This window comes from Crassostrea angulata, chromosome 6 (genome assembly GCF_025612915.1).
Source record: "Crassostrea angulata isolate pt1a10 chromosome 6, ASM2561291v2, whole genome shotgun sequence".
Taxonomy (NCBI): domain Eukaryota; kingdom Metazoa; phylum Mollusca; class Bivalvia; order Ostreida; family Ostreidae; genus Magallana; species Magallana angulata.
The window spans coordinates 18,971,265-18,987,267 of NC_069116.1; the positions used below are offsets into that span (position 1 = coordinate 18,971,265).

The 16,003-nt window shown below is 33.1% G+C and overlaps 1 protein-coding gene across 2 annotated transcripts; it reads right to left on the reverse strand.

Annotated features, from left to right (window-relative positions):
• Positions 1–666: 666 nt before the first annotated feature.
• Positions 667–15,944, reverse strand: LOC128188365 (forkhead-associated domain-containing protein 1-like). 2 transcript variants are annotated; one of them, XM_052859370.1, is made up of 27 exons: positions 15,701–15,944; positions 15,128–15,334; positions 14,508–14,847; positions 14,337–14,419; positions 13,877–14,116; positions 13,489–13,650; positions 13,128–13,220; positions 12,933–13,013; positions 12,017–12,034; positions 10,350–10,562; positions 9,686–9,925; positions 9,275–9,473; positions 8,818–9,006; positions 8,531–8,658; positions 7,949–8,276; positions 7,669–7,813; positions 7,314–7,420; positions 6,983–7,142; positions 6,402–6,534; positions 5,788–5,926; positions 5,275–5,498; positions 4,723–4,943; positions 2,811–2,862; positions 2,605–2,718; positions 2,288–2,371; positions 1,779–1,919; positions 667–1,428 (listed from the first exon to the last, which is right to left on the reverse strand). In XM_052859370.1, the coding sequence occupies exons 1-27, from the start codon at positions 15,794–15,796 to the stop codon at positions 1,387–1,389; spliced, it is 4,179 nt and encodes a 1,392-aa protein (XP_052715330.1). In that variant the 5' UTR covers positions 15,797–15,944; the 3' UTR covers positions 667–1,386. The 2 variants fall into 2 exon arrangements, with proteins under 2 accessions (XP_052715330.1, XP_052715331.1); XM_052859371.1 differs by lacking the exon at positions 12,017–12,034.
• Between the last annotated feature and the right edge of the window lie 59 nt (positions 15,945–16,003).

The window sequence follows — 16,003 nt, forward strand, 5'->3', positions numbered from 1 at the left end:
GTACACAATATTATATGGTGTTCATTATTAATTTTAAAATAAAAAAATTGATTTTGACTAAGCCTGACCAATATGTGTATTAAATAAACACATGACAAAGCCGTTTACATTACAAAGAATTGTGAGTTCTCGCTTGTTACTGATGTCACAACTGGCATTCAAATTTTGGTTACAATTTACGAATACCTTCTTGAAGCATTGTTAACAAACTAATTTTGATTATTTTTTTTTAAAATTCAAATTGGTTCTAAGCCCGCCTGGCCCATATTTCAACTACTGAATTCCAAAAATGAATTTATTATTTATCTTACATAAATACCCCAAAAAATGTATTTGAAAACATGGCTGCTAGAGCATATTGAAATAAAACTAGGAAACTTGTTTCTACGTCCATTTATTACAACAATCTGACAATCTGTCAAGAATTCTACATCAACAAAACAAAGCATACTAATATATATATAAAATGTATATAAAATGATCTCTAACAAAAAAGTTTTAATATGAACCTAAATTTTAAAAAATCATTATTTCAGTGTAAATGTCTGAAATAACCAATCAAAATCATCCATTTGATTTAATTATGAGGAATACCATCATATGTTATGCATGATTTTTTGTTGTTCAAAAATAGTAGAAATTTTGTTTGTTATTCCCTCTTGTAAGAATAAGTTTAACATATGAATACATGTATGAAAACAGTATAAAAATCTCCACTAAAAAGAGAAAACACTAGGTAGAGATATCACTACAGAAGCATACCTTAACCCAGTTACATATCAAGGATTTCTCCAGTCTATTTATAGATACAATATCACAGGTGTGCTTTGTATGATAAAAACATCCATTTCGTACATTTCTCACACATACAAAACTTCATATTTTTGTTAAATATTTAAGGACTAGCTTTATGAACCAGTTGCAATTTAAAAGTTACTAATCTTGAATTTGGCCTCTATGCTCTTAGCTTATACAATAAGAAATACATATATGTACATCTTAGATTTAAAAAAACTTTAAATATACTGGTCAATTAAAATACTCCCTTTAGTATACAATATCTTTCATTAAAAATCAATCTTAACTTTGTTTTCTAATTCAATTAACAATATCAAATTCATATATTATCATATTACATTGTATTTATTGAAGTTTAATTAACCCAAAGAAAAGCATAGATACAACTATTATGCTCAAGACATTCAAGTCTATCAATTGGTCAAAATGTCGAACGTCATGCATGCTAAATTAATGACCATAATATGGTCAATTGTTAACTACCGGTAATGCAAGCACTATCGCACTAGTACCAAATTCCTAATATTTTGGGAAATGCACCTCTGGGGTATGGAATTGCCAATTGTAATTAAATAAATTTGTTAATCACTATGATTCAATTATTTCTTGCTCTCTTTTTCTTTCCATCCCCTGAAAAATAAAAAAAAGTACATTTCTTATTACCTGGTACATATATCATTAAATAGATACATATGTACATGTGTATATATATTGTATAGATAATTTATTAATTTTTTGTTAAATATATATATTGTATAAATTATTTATTTCCCATACACATGTATAATGATTATATCATATATATGCATGCAATGCATAGTATTTTGCTTTTATCTGAATGAGATTCTCTGATCAAAAAAGATCTAAAAATATATATATTCTGAACTCGTGTTTGGCGAAGAAATTTTATGTACATTGTAATCTGGCTTCATTTCAGGTTTTTGCCTTATGAGATTAAATTCTGTTTTTGATATACTTACAACAGTGTTCTCTATCATGTAAAGCCTATTCTCTGTGTCATACAGGGACTGCTCTTTGCTGCAGAGTTCCTTTTTCAGTGTGCTTATCTCGTAGTTCTTCCTTCGAAGAGAGTCCTTACTTGCTTTCCTCCTCGCTGAACTCTGTAAAAATATAAAAGAGCCATCAGAACTTATTCTTCTCCCTGTCAATTTATAACATAGAAACATGCATACGAATTTTGAAAGCATAGTTTTAAAATATCAATAAACCATTTAGTAATATTTCTTGAATTGTTTTACTGTACAGTTTTTATTTTACGCGAGTACATTAATCTGCGATTCTACTGTTTTCCATCAAATCTCGAGAACATGAAATCGTGAATGTCGAATTTTTATAATTATTTCATATAGTTTACATATGTCAAAAAAAAAAGTGAGATTTTAAAATTCGCCAGATGTACTTCTTGTGATTTTACGTGGATATTTATTACTCGGTTTAACTAGGAATCTACAGTATACAAATAACTGACCTTTCCAAAGATATCTTCCTCCTTACAATGGTGGGAGGCGGGAACTTGTTGCTGGTGAAGTCTTTCATTCTCCAAGTGGAAAGTCTGGAAAAATGTTACAATATACAGATATAAAGCTCTGTTCTGGGAGACAGAAATGTCACAGATTTTATTTTAGGCAAACATGCTATCACATGTATTTCTCTAATCATGCAAGCGCACTAAAATAAGTTTAGAGGAGTTACATTTAAGTATTGAATATTACAACTTGTATCAAGTTTAATTTTAGCATCACTTGACAGTGTCTCGCGTATTTTCATAAAGAAATGTTCAAATACCTTGCGTTGTTTAATTGCTTTGTTGAGTCTCTTCTCCTGATCGAGACGGTCTCGAGTTCGACTAAGAGATTCTCGTAGATACTGAGTTTCCTCTGTTCTACTCTTCACATCATTCTAAAATTAAGAAATGAAATAAAATTAAATTCTATAGACATACACTTATATTAAATCATTTTTTTTAAAACTTGTATCATAACAATACTTACAGCAAGATTTTCAACTTGTGTTGAGTTTCTATTTGCCAATTCTTGAGCTTGTCTGAAATAAATGAATACATGTATAAATATTTGAGCAATTAATCTTAATCAACAGAGGATATTGTTGGGACTTTGCTTTGAATAAGAAATTGACAGTCATTTGACAAATTTAAGAAGTCACTCATTGGAATAACTAGTTTTTTTTCCATTTTGAATGAAATATGAAAAGTAACTCTGTTGAAAATTGCACATTCCAGTTCAAGTCCTAACATTGAAGGAAAACAAAATTTTAAATTGAAGTAAACGTGCAACATGCATTTCAGTACTTTAATTTTGTACATCAAATACTTGTATCTAAAACTTATCTATTAAATAAATACACAGAACAAGCTTATTTAGTTCATTAAAATGTTTTTCAAGTCTAGTTTTCGTGTGTTGATCGAATCTTTAAATGAATAATAAACAACTACCAGGTATTATATTTACTGGGCATGTCAATATGTTCGACAATCATTGTTTTGACAGCAAGGGTAAACAGATTTGGAAACTCATTTTAATCAAATTGTTCTGCTAATTTATGAACATGTATGTAGTCAAAAACTTGTATGGTATAAATATACCGGTACTTTACACCAAATTGTGATTTACTGAAAAAGTTGGACATTGAACCATGCAATGTAAACTTCCTTGTAGTAAATTCAGACATATCATATGCAGTGAAAAAAAAATGGACATACATGCTTATATATGGCTTAAACCTCATGCATTAAAAATATTCCTCTCATACTGACATAAGGTCTTTAAATGTATACACTTATTAAGTTTAAGAGATTAATTCATTACATTTTAAATTAACTGTGAATACAGGAAAGTGCTCTTCTATAAGTTGAGTGTGGGAATGACTCTTCACACATGGGTTTCATCAAAATAAGAGTTGTTTCCTTGTCCACATAAAACCTCTTATATGTTGCATTTTATTTCAAAAGCTATTAGCATTATATGTGCATGCAAATATCAAATCCAGGAAAGCTTATGCTTATGATATTTTGTGCACCAAATTCATCATTCAAGTCAAAACTAATTAAATTACAATGAACTCATTGTCCCAAATACATATAACCGAATGATTTTGCATAGTGAAGAAATTTTTTTAAAAATCATAAATTGAGTATAGATTACATGATATGTTCCAGAGTAAAGAATTTCAATAATGTCCTATTGACATTTTATGGTCCTTCACATTCACATTATTTGTACATAAATAAATATCACATAAAATGTCAATAAACAAATTGGATCAATATTCTCAATGTGAATGAAAAAGAAATGAGGGGAATATTTAAAGTGAAGATTTTTTGAGTGTCTGTTGTACATATAAGTACATGTGCATGATATACAATTCAATATGAAATATACCAAATATATTTATTTTTCATAGTATTTTTTGTCATTTCAAAGATAGATAAATGCTATACAATATTGAAAGTACATGTACCTAAACTATTTTTGTATTAGTCTTTTGTCAATTCAATGATTCCAAACACTACAGATTTATGATGAATTATATACTTATGATAGAATTTGAATCAGACTTGATACAAAAATAAAAATTTTTGCCCACTACCTGTAACACTGAACATATATTTTCAGTCAATATATTTTCGGTCAAAAAGACCTACTGTTTTCTTTTTTTTTATTATTCTTGACAGAACTTTAGTCAGCTATTGGGAAAATTTTCTTGACATTTCAAATAAATAAGGGATAAACAACCATTACTTTTTGTTGAAGACAAAAAAGTTCTGTTTGTGGTTGTGATGTTGAACTAAATAAATGTTCAAGCTAGTGCTATTATTGGAATTAGAATGAGCTGTTTTGATCTTTATAAAAACTGTATAAGGGAAGCAATGTGTGTGTGTCTCACCTGAGTTTGGCCAGGTCTCTCTCGTATCCCTGGAGCAGCTCCTCCTTCCGGGCAATTCTCTCCAGTAGGACCTTGATTCTATTGGCCAGGATCTGACAGGTGTTCTCTCTCTCGACCAATAGCCTCTCTCGCTCATCCTTTGGAATATGGCCAATGGGACGAAGCCCATCCACAGATTCCATCTCGAGGCAGCTAGCCATTGCTCTCAGCAATGTAATGTACTGTAATTGTTTGAAATAAGTTTATTCATATAGATGAAATAATTATATCTAAATATACATTATCATTAAAATTATTTGTTAAACATGGATATTTTCATCAAGTCCATCCATTACATCAAATTGTTCAAAATGTTTGACTACAATAATCTGAATATAATTAGATGCAAGATTCACTTGCACTCTTGCAACATATGCAAAAATATATCACATCTAATTTTAATATGCATGCAACTGAATACTTTCAATTTCTACATAAAGCAAGACCAAGGGAGAAACTTGACCCATTCATAAAGCATTGATATAAGTATTTCACAAACAGTTTGCCACTTACTGAGCTTTCACTGGCATCTAGGGCGTCCATAGTTTCTCGGTGGGCACTCCTTTCCATGTCTGCCTCTGCATTGACAGATCCCAGCATGCCTCTGGCCCTGGAGACTTCCCTCTCGAGTCCCGAGGACAATTCGCTGTTCTCAGACAGAGCCTGATTGGCTTTGATCTCAGCCAGCTCCTTCTTCAGCATGATCACTTGTTGTAAAGCTTGGTCCTGAGTTGGCACTGAGTAAAGGTAAAGATTTATTTAATAAATTAAAAATTAATAACAAAAAATTTGAACATTTAGTTTCATCTTATTGTTGGAATTGATATGCAAACATAAAATTACTTTTGTTTTTTTTAAATCATTATTTTTAAATGATTACTTAATCTTTATTCAATGTACAGTGGACCCCTCTTAATATAATAGTTATTTTGTCAGGAAAAATCTTATATTAAGCGGACTATATTAACAACAAATGAAAATATTATGATATGCATATACATCATTAAGATTTTGATTTTAACTTACGAGGTGGTTTGGCCTGTTCTAGATTTTTACACCTGAGGCGTAGTTCAGCCAGAGCCTCTCTTTGACGGGTGATGACCTGTTCATGTCTCTCCCCACGACACTGAGCACCAAGAGCCGTCAGCTCAGAGGTTATTCTACCCTGTAAGAAAATACACTTAAATAGTAAATGCATAAAAAAAGATGCAGAATATCAATTATGAAATATCATTTTCATAAGGGCCAATTGCAATGGATAGTTTTTAACTTTAAATTTCATGAAATGTTCTTGAATAAACCATTGTACAAAAGAATATGTAATAATGAAGATTTTTTTTCATAAGGGTTATGTATCAATAAAATTTAGTGATTTATGCTCCTTACAAATAGGATGATTTTACTCAACGCATTATCACTTTTATAGTGAAACATTAATTTTCAATTAGATTGGATTTATTGACCAATGATTTTCAGTTTGAGACTTTATCAAATTTGCATAAGGAAAATTGCATGCATGCAAAAGACTTACAGCCTTTCAGTAATTTATTTGAATAATTAAGATGTGAAGCAATGGAGTTTTTAGAATAACAGGGTCATGTTAATCCAATAATCCACTCATATAAAGGGATTAAGATTACCTCCTGATCCAGGAGATCTAGCTGTTTCTTCTGCTCCATTCTCTCATTCTCCACCTCCAGCTCCAGTTCTTTGATTCGTCGGTTCTTCTCATCCATGTTGGACTGGAACTTGATTGAAATGGCCTTCTCCTCACTACAAAGTTGAACAGAACAGAAATCATTCCTTAGTTTCAAAAACAGATAACCAACCAATAAGCAACAGACTTCACTGTTAAGAAGACATATATAAGAGGTCTGCTTCCTTTACCTCAAAAGGCCAATGTGTAACTAATTAAATATTACAAAAGGTATATGATCTTAAGTCAATAAGCCTATTGATTTTTTTCTTCACAATTGTATCACTGAAATCTTTAACATGTTTTCAAAGAGCTTTTAAAATAAAGAACTGTGGGCATTTAAATGCCCAATAACATGGATAGCTTTTTTTAACACTTGGGGTCTTTGATATATTTATAGACATTTTTATGTAAAACAAGCATTAAACTTTCTCTGTCGCAGACAAAGGAAGGGAGATTTTTTTGGTTGATGAATGAAAATTCCAATTCAAAGCAGTTGAATTACACAGTGCTTTTTCAACTAACCTGAGCTGTTTCTGTAAGCTTTTGATTTCATCTTTCTGTTTGTCGATGATTTTGGATAACTTGGCCATCTGCAGCCTCAGTCCTTCAATCTCTCTCTCCCGCTGGACAAGCTTCTCCTTGTGTTTCTCCATCTCCTGCTTCTGACTCTCACTTAGTTCACCTGTAATTACATCAATACTTTATCAATTTTTTGTCTCTAAAAGTGAACTGCTTTCTCAAAATTCAAATTGCTTCACCATCCTCAATTCGATCACACAACTAGACATGGTGACCTCCTATAAGACATTGTTTACATGTACATATTCTTAGATTTTTGTATTGCAATAGGTACCTGTGATATCGGACAGTCTGGCATGAGCACCAGCAAGGTCCCTCCTTAGACCCAGGATCACATCGTCCCGACTCTGGATGGTGTTCTTCAAATCACTGTTTTCTTTCCTAGATATGAGAGAATAAAAGTCAGCAAAGAGGTCAGTACATATGTAACAACCAAAACATCATTTTCCTACAAATTTACTTTTCATGAAATATTTGTACTTTAGAAATTCTGCAATTCCTAACAGTATGATTTTGAAAGTTGCATTTTTCTGTGAAGTATACAAATCTGAATACAGGCAAAAAAATTTGATTTCCAAAGTCTATTTTGTTTCAACTTTGATACAGTTGCCTCCCTTTATGGACCTTACCTCAACACCACCACTAACTGCTCCATTGCTACATAGTCCTGTGATGGCTTCTGAACTATGACCTTTGGTTTGGGGGGCGGGGCAGGCTTGGTGTGGGCAGCGGCAGCTGCCTTGTCCTTCAGTTGTATCATCTCTGTCTTCATTTCTATAAAAGCAGAGACATGAAATCAACAGACCTGCTAACTTTTATCAAGAGTCAATGGGTGGTTGTCATTCAAGAATATAGATGACATCAAAATAGTCATTTTTACTGTGTATTTAATTTAAAGGAGTTCATTACCTTGAATAGTTTTCTTCAGCACTGTAATTTCCTCCTGGTAATCCTTGTTCTTCTTCATGAGCTTGATCAACCTCTCTTCCATGGCACAGATAGTGACTGAATGCTGTTTGTTCTGCTCCTTGTAGGCCTCAATGTCCTGCTCGTACTTCTTGTCCCTGTCTTGAGCCTCGGAGGACAGCTGGGTGCTCAGCTCCAGTTTCTCCGTCTCCAGGGCCTTGATCCTGGCCTCCAGTTCCTCCTGGATGGCCTTGTATTCGTCGATCTGGTGGATAGTGGAGGAGGCCTCCTGTAACTTCTCCTCAAACTCTCTCTGCCTCTCTTGTAGGTTCTGAGAGATAGAAATAAATATTTAGACATGCAAGAAATATGCATTAAAATGAATTTTATATCTAAATTAAATAAAAATTTTCTATTAAAATTATACATCTAGAATCCCACTCCTCTTCTTACATTATCCCTCACCATCATATTCCCCTTCCCCCTCAATAATGTACGTTCATCAAGACAGTTTGTTATCCACAAAATCAAAATAAAAATGTGGCTGAGAGTGACCTTTACATTTGGTCAGCTCTGTCAACTTACCACTCTTAGCTGGTCAATGGTAACTTGCAGCTCTTCAATCTTTTTCTGCTCTCCTGCTATTGCATTTTCTCTCTTTTCTGATTCCACAAATTTCAGCTCCTCTATTGCCTTGTTCAAAGTCTCCTCACCTACAAAAAAATAGACATTTGATAGAATTATCATTACAAAAGAGCATCTATTTACCGGTTCTATGTGTCATCAATGTAAAACGAGGGAAGTAGCTGTTCATACCAAACTTACGTCAATATAATTGCTGTTGAAAGGGAGGAAACTCAAAAAACACATACCTTCTGCCCTTGTTTTTTCTATTGCGTCTTTCACAAGGTTCTCATTTTCCTCCTTCATCACTTTGATCTTCATCTCTAGCTCTGACTTGAACTCTTTCTCTGTATTAGCTAACTTGGTCTCTAAATTCTCTTTCTCTTTTTGCAGGACTTGTAACTTGGAATGCATACTCACAATGTGTTTTCCAGGTCCTGGAACAAATGTATAAATGAAGTATAAAAATATTTTTTCTGATTTTTTTTTCATGCAACTCACTACTGCATACCAAGTGTAAAATATACTTAGTATAAAATCACACTAATTAAAGAAACACTCAAAACACCCAAACTATTTTTGTTTTTGTTGTGTTTTTAAATTTATTACCAAGAAATGTTAACCAGTATTCACAATTATCACAACCAGAAAGACTTCAGTAAATCCATTTTCATTAAGTTATCATAAGGACTGATTATGACTTACCATCATTAGAGAGGTTGATGTTGATTCCACAGGTCTGTAGAGAAGTCTCTATCTCCTTCTCCCAGGCGGAGACGTTTGTCAGTAGCTGTACGAGGCAGTCCCTCATCCACAGGATCGACTCCTCCCCGGTTACGGACTGTAACAGCTCCATCTCGTGCTTCAGGCTGCTCACCAGGAAACCATTGGTCTTCAGGTTCTCCTAAAAACAATCAGAAATATATACACTTTTCATGGAACTATAAGGGAACGATAAAATTCTATCAGTGTTTCTACTGATGTAAAAATAAACATCTAAACCTTCATTTTATAGTTTTAAAAATGGTATCAACATAATGATTTGGATATCCTCTCCACATTTAGCATAGGAATCAAAGAAATCAGTTATAATGTAATGTCTAGAGAATCACTTACGATAGATTTCTCGAGGTCGGTGCGTAGTTTGGTGATGTTGCGCTTGAACACGTTACTGCTGCTGTCCGTCAGTTTGAGCTGTTTCTCCATGTCCTTGACCTTATTGTGGAACTCCGTCCTCTCCTCAGCCAGTTTCTTCAGTGTGTCCACAAGCTGGTCATCAGTGATCTCCCCTTCTGGGGCCTTTGTGGAGCCCGAGGAGTAGGCAGCCTGGACCACTCTGTTCCTGAATCTTTCAAGCTGAAAATTCACACAAACTAGATTTACCCTACTGCTCTCAGAATGCTAAGAAAAACTTATCTATGGTATATGTAAAGAGAGTGGAATAGTAAAAGGGTTTATCTTAAGGAACCACAAACACTGAACAAAATTGAAACAAAAACAAATATCTGTTGAAGCTCTTAAACTTTTCTATGAGATTTTGAATTGAAACAAACACAATATCTAAGTAAGAAATATATTTCTAATGAAGTAACCAATAAGAAACCAATATCCTAGTAAACTTCAAGTATCTACTCTGCAAATGCAGGTGGCACAGGCAGTTCATCGAAATACTATATGTTTTTCAGAATATCAAGTACTCAACACTTCAATGAAGATCGGTTGCCATGTTTAAATGGAGAATGTGATAGAACATTGGGTGTGTAGGACTTAGCAGACCTACCCTCTTGGTGGCTTGTTCCAGGTCGATCCTGACCACTCGCTCGGTCCTCTGGACATCAGACAGCTCTGACTTGAGTTGATCAATCTGTGTCTCGAGTTTTTTCTGCTGACTCTTCTCATCAAAGATGCTGACCTTGGACTTCTCAAGTTCCTGTTTCAGGGTGTTGATAAGCTCCTCCTGCTCTTGCATTTTATTCTCAGCAGTTTTGTATTTCTGAAAGGAAAAAGGCATAACTTATATGACTGAGACAAGTTTTGTTTTGGATATAAATGTCTTACATTATTTTTAATCAGTATTTAATCACTAGCCTAAACTTTGAGATTAATCCATTCTAATAGTTCTCTATTTAAAAAATTCTTTTTTTTTTACCCTCATTTGCTTATAATTCAAAGTTGGAAAATGAAAAGGGAACTTAATGAAACAAATCTTTGATATAGTTCACCAATTACATGTAGATGTTATACTGTGCAAGTTACAAGGCTAGTAAATTTTGATGCATTCATTTTGATCTTGTTATTCTGTATTTTGACTTATACCCATAAATATAACTATGATACCATTCAAGATATCAACAGATTTCAAATAGCCAGTTCATTGTTCGTTCAATAATAGAAATTGATAAAAACTCTAATTGCAATTAACTAAAATTAAAAATTAAATCATAAAGATAGATCTGGCAGTGAATTAATCAGTCAAAAAATAAAAAAAAAATTCTAGCAAAATAAAAACTCAAAATATCTTATTGTGTCTAGCTATTCAAAACAGTAAACCACAGTGTAAAATACTAGATAGCCAATAAGGCCAACTGGCCCTTTCAGTAAAACATTAACTTCGAAATCATTAAATTCTCCTTCAAGTGATATTTTATATAATCATTTCCAGATATGATATGATCATAAAAAATAACAATATTTAGTTACATATTCCTAATTAACAGCCGCACAACCAGATTACCAGCTAGTATACACAAACCTTGCTGTACATGTGTTTATACATGTACACTTGACTGTTCATAGTTTCTATTTTTTCATATCCATAATTTAAAATTTTTTCACAGCTAGAGCACATTTAGCAAAAAAATATCTTTTTTCCTCTGGCCTGTAATTTATCGGTACATCATCAATACTTACATCTTCATACTATCAAGAGATGGAAATTATTTGTTGATATGTGGCAAAGTTAATACATTTTGTGTTGTTATTGTGAATTGTATGATTATTTCAATTCATATGCAATATATATAGAATCGGTTACTGTTATCAATTTGATTAGGGAAACTCCAAACAAAAATTTAATGGAATGTGAATGATCATTTACAACATGGTTAACAGTTAAATTGAAACAAAAATGTATATAGATTCACAATCTGGATTTTACATTACTGGTAATTAATTTACAACCGATTCAATTTAATACAGAGAGGGTAAATGGAAGTACATTTGGACATTTACAATGTATATCAAAGTAGCTGAATTTAGTTAATGACAGTAAATATATGGGTCATTGAATTGTAAATATAGCATAATCTGTAAAATTATGTATAAATATATATATGGCTATATATAATTAAAATAGCTGCATTTTTGAATGCTTGAATCATGCACTATAATAATAATTGATTGGAATATACAAACAAAATTAGTGTGTATATGCTACAAAAGACTTACCTCAAAATAATCTAAGTCCTGATATCAAACATAGAGAATAAAAGTGACAGTTTTGTGTAAGGGTGCACAAAAAAGGGCAGTCTCTTACATAAAAAGCATGCGTTAAAAGTCGCAATTATAAACAGATAAAAGAGCTATGTAAACATTAATATTGTAGCCCATCCAAATCTATCTAAAATGTGCAATGAAAAAAAGAATATTATATGATTGATCGGTACCTCTTAACGGCTGATATTGAAGAATATATTACAGTTTTGTGTAATGGGTTGTTTTAAAAATATAGATACATAGAAAGTAAAATAAGAACTGCATTAATCAACAGGCCCTGAAATGTTTTATTCTGAGATTGAATGAAGTATATATATGAGCTAGGCAATGTTATCGGCAAATGCGCAAATAAACGCCAACGACATAGCTTTAAACAAACAGCTATGCTCTTGTTTCTTTTTTGAAAATTAAAAATAACTTTAATTTTAACAAGATGCTTTTGATGTAAAATATATTACTGCGACTAAAATTTTGGGGCAACACAGAATGCGTAACCAGTGAACAAAGGCGCAAAATGTGAATGAGAATCGCAAATGTTAAGGAGAGCGCAAAATTTTGAGAAAGAGCGCAAAATGTGACAAGGAAGTAGTAAAATACAAAACATTTCAATTGCTAGTGAGCGCAAAATGGTGAAGCAAAACCTTTCAGGGTCTGTAGCATAAGAATTTTGGTGTGTGTGATCATTTAGTAGATCTGTCTATGAAAACTTATTCATAAGTCATAAAGAATACATATAGAGAAGTGATCTACAGCATGCAATGACTGAATATGATTACTTATGAGTCAAACCAGAAACCTTCATCCCACCCTTTAACCTCCGAGCTTTTTAGAATAGGTAAAAAGAAATCAATAATGGCAGCCATCTTACCTGTCTTAGGCTCATAATTTCCTTCTCACGTGCATCCCTATCCTCTGATGATCTCAGTGGTGTGTCTTTTGACTTTGAAAGCTGGAACAGAGTGGTTTTTTTTAAGAGTGTGACAATAAATAATTTTCAAAAAATTCATTTCATCTCGAGAACCACATTCAGTCAATTCCTACTACAAGACCAAACTTTCCTTACCTTGTTTGAAACAGAAGAAATTTGTATGTCTCGTTCTCTCACTTCTTTTCTCAGAGTCTCAATCTCTCGTGTGAGTTTACTAATAGTTGTATCCTAAAACAACGAACAGTAACGTTAATTATATCTACCGACAATTATTCATCATTTATTTATAGTATATGGATATCATACTACACGTTTGATTCTACACCTAAGTACAAACAAACTTAAACTCTGAACCATGATTCTCACGATGATTTACAGGTATAGATATATTCATGAGCACAGCTATTAGCTACCTAATTGTATACAAGTATATTAAATACAATAATTCTATGAATACAATTACACTGTCTGTGATATATAAGAAATATAAACAAACCTTATTAGACATATCTTTCTGCATCTGAGTGACGAGTCCCGATGTGATGTTCTTTTCTTTCTTGGCTCTCTCCAACTCGATCTTCAGCTGATTGGTCTCCTTACTCTCTGTATCGAAAACCGACACCGGAGAAACCGGCTGGTGAAGCTGTAACCGACTCAGCTGTAAATCATCAAACAATAAATGATCAATTACAGTAAGACATTTGACGCATTATCATACCAACGTGTGATACAATTTTTAAAACAAAATGGATAAATAAGTCAAAGTATTTCCAAACAAAAATACAGAAGTTTCACTAGCGGGTTAACTTATAAATACCGTTTTTAACTTTATTTATTTAGCCTATTTTATTTTGCACATTTTTGAGTAACTCCTTAACTGTTACCTGTTCTTTGACTGCACTCAGCTCCTGCTCTTTAGACGTGACTTCATTCTCTAGCTGACAGATTTTCTGAGTGAGGTTTACGTCTTGTCCCATTATCAATGGCTGCTGCTCGGCAAACTTGGTTTTTAGGTCATTGACCAGCTGTTGTAGAGTCTGAATGTAGGCGTCTTTACGGAAGGACTCCATTTCTACATCTCTCAATCTACCCACCTCCTCATTCAGCTGCATTATTTTTTGTTCCTGAAAAAGATCAAGAATTCCAGTTATTGCATTTTTGAAATATAGATATAAGTTTAAAGTAATACAAGTCTCACAAATAATATAGACTTAATTTCATTATGATAAAGGTTAGGTTTATGATTACAGTATATGATTTCAACTACAGATTCAAGTACCAGTAAAACAATATTACAATATTACTAAGTAACAGTGATAGAAATATCATTAACAGAATGACTACCTTTTCCTGCACCTTGTTGATGTCTACATTCTGGTTAACTTGTTGCCTACCAGCCATTCCATTCACCCAACCATTTCTTACACCTGTAAAATTATGAAATATTATTCATTTATATTTGTGTTGATAACATTTTTTTTTTATGAACTTATAAGAAATCAATTTTATTCTTACTTTGTTGCATGGATGGAGCAGGTGAGGGTATAGGGGGTGCCCCCATGGTCTGAACTCTGCGGGCTGAGCCCGCACTCAGGGGTCTCCCCCTCATGGATATTGGGGGGCGGGGAAGGTTATTGCGGTCCGAGGGTGTCCACACAGTGGAAGGAATGGTGATGCAGGCAGTGCCTGTCTGTAGGAATGGCAGAGTTGAAGACTGGTTGAAGATTTGTCCCTGTGTTGTAGAGTAGTTCATCTGCTGGGGCGGACCTAGCATAGATTGTTCATTGGTCACCTCCTGGAGGAGGGTCAAGGGTTGGTTCCAGGTCTGCTGGGAGTGCACAGGTGGACAGGATACCTGTATAGGTAAGTGGAAAATTATTTAACAATTTTTGTAATTTTTTTTTATCATTTTGGAAAAATAACTCTTCATTAATAAGATCAGAGCTTAATGTAATATATACATTCTAGAGAAAAGCAATAACTTTACTGGAATCATTTAATCACACATTTATTTACTACATCCATGTATACATGTACTGGTATATCAAACACTGAGTTAATTTGAATTTGTAATACTCCTTTTGAATAATATGTTCAATACATACATATAGGTTAATGGAGCATGCATTACTTACACTTGGTTGATTATCCACTAAAAATTCATAGGGCATTCCCATGTAACCAAACTTTATTTGGTCTCCTGGTGCCATTCTTATTGCGGCATTTTGAACGCGGCAGTCATTAACATATGTTCCCTGCGCAGTATTCAAATCTTTCAAAACATATACATTCTCTTGGTCATTGTATTCAATTACTGCATGCTGCATGTCAACACCAGCAGTCTGAAAAAACAATAAATATTAAATTGTATCAGTACATCAAGTTATAGAGACAATTAATGTGATGATTCTATAGTCATGCAAATATTATAATATTTTTTGTTTAATTGGGTACATTTGACAAGAAATAAAGGAAAGGTTTGTTAAGTCAATTTTCAAAAGTGTGGATATTACTTACATTAGTATGTGCATGGCCATGCATGTATTAAACTGTTAAAGCGCCTCATGAGGTTTAATTTACATATAATTAGAGCCATTCTCCCATAATATCTTAACATTGAACTGCATGCCTGCATACTCTACGTGATATGATAAAATTGATCTAATTATTATGGACATATATATTCAGCATAAAAATTCCCCACGTACCTTGATAACGAGATCGCATCCTTCACAACCCACGGTCGTTAGCTTGGAGAGAATCTGGTGGTCACTCCCATCGTGACCTCTCAAAAAGGCCCTCATCCTGCAGGTGCGCGATACAATTCAGTGTATCAAAATGTTTGTGCTCGCCGAAAACAATATATTATTATTATTATATCTCGTATTAACACAATATTACAGACTGAAATCACTAGATAGAGCACCTAGGCGCATGCCCTGTCTTGCTTGACGACAATAAATATTTATCTTAATCAACACAAACGCATCCCGTGCCCGATGAAAATCCGT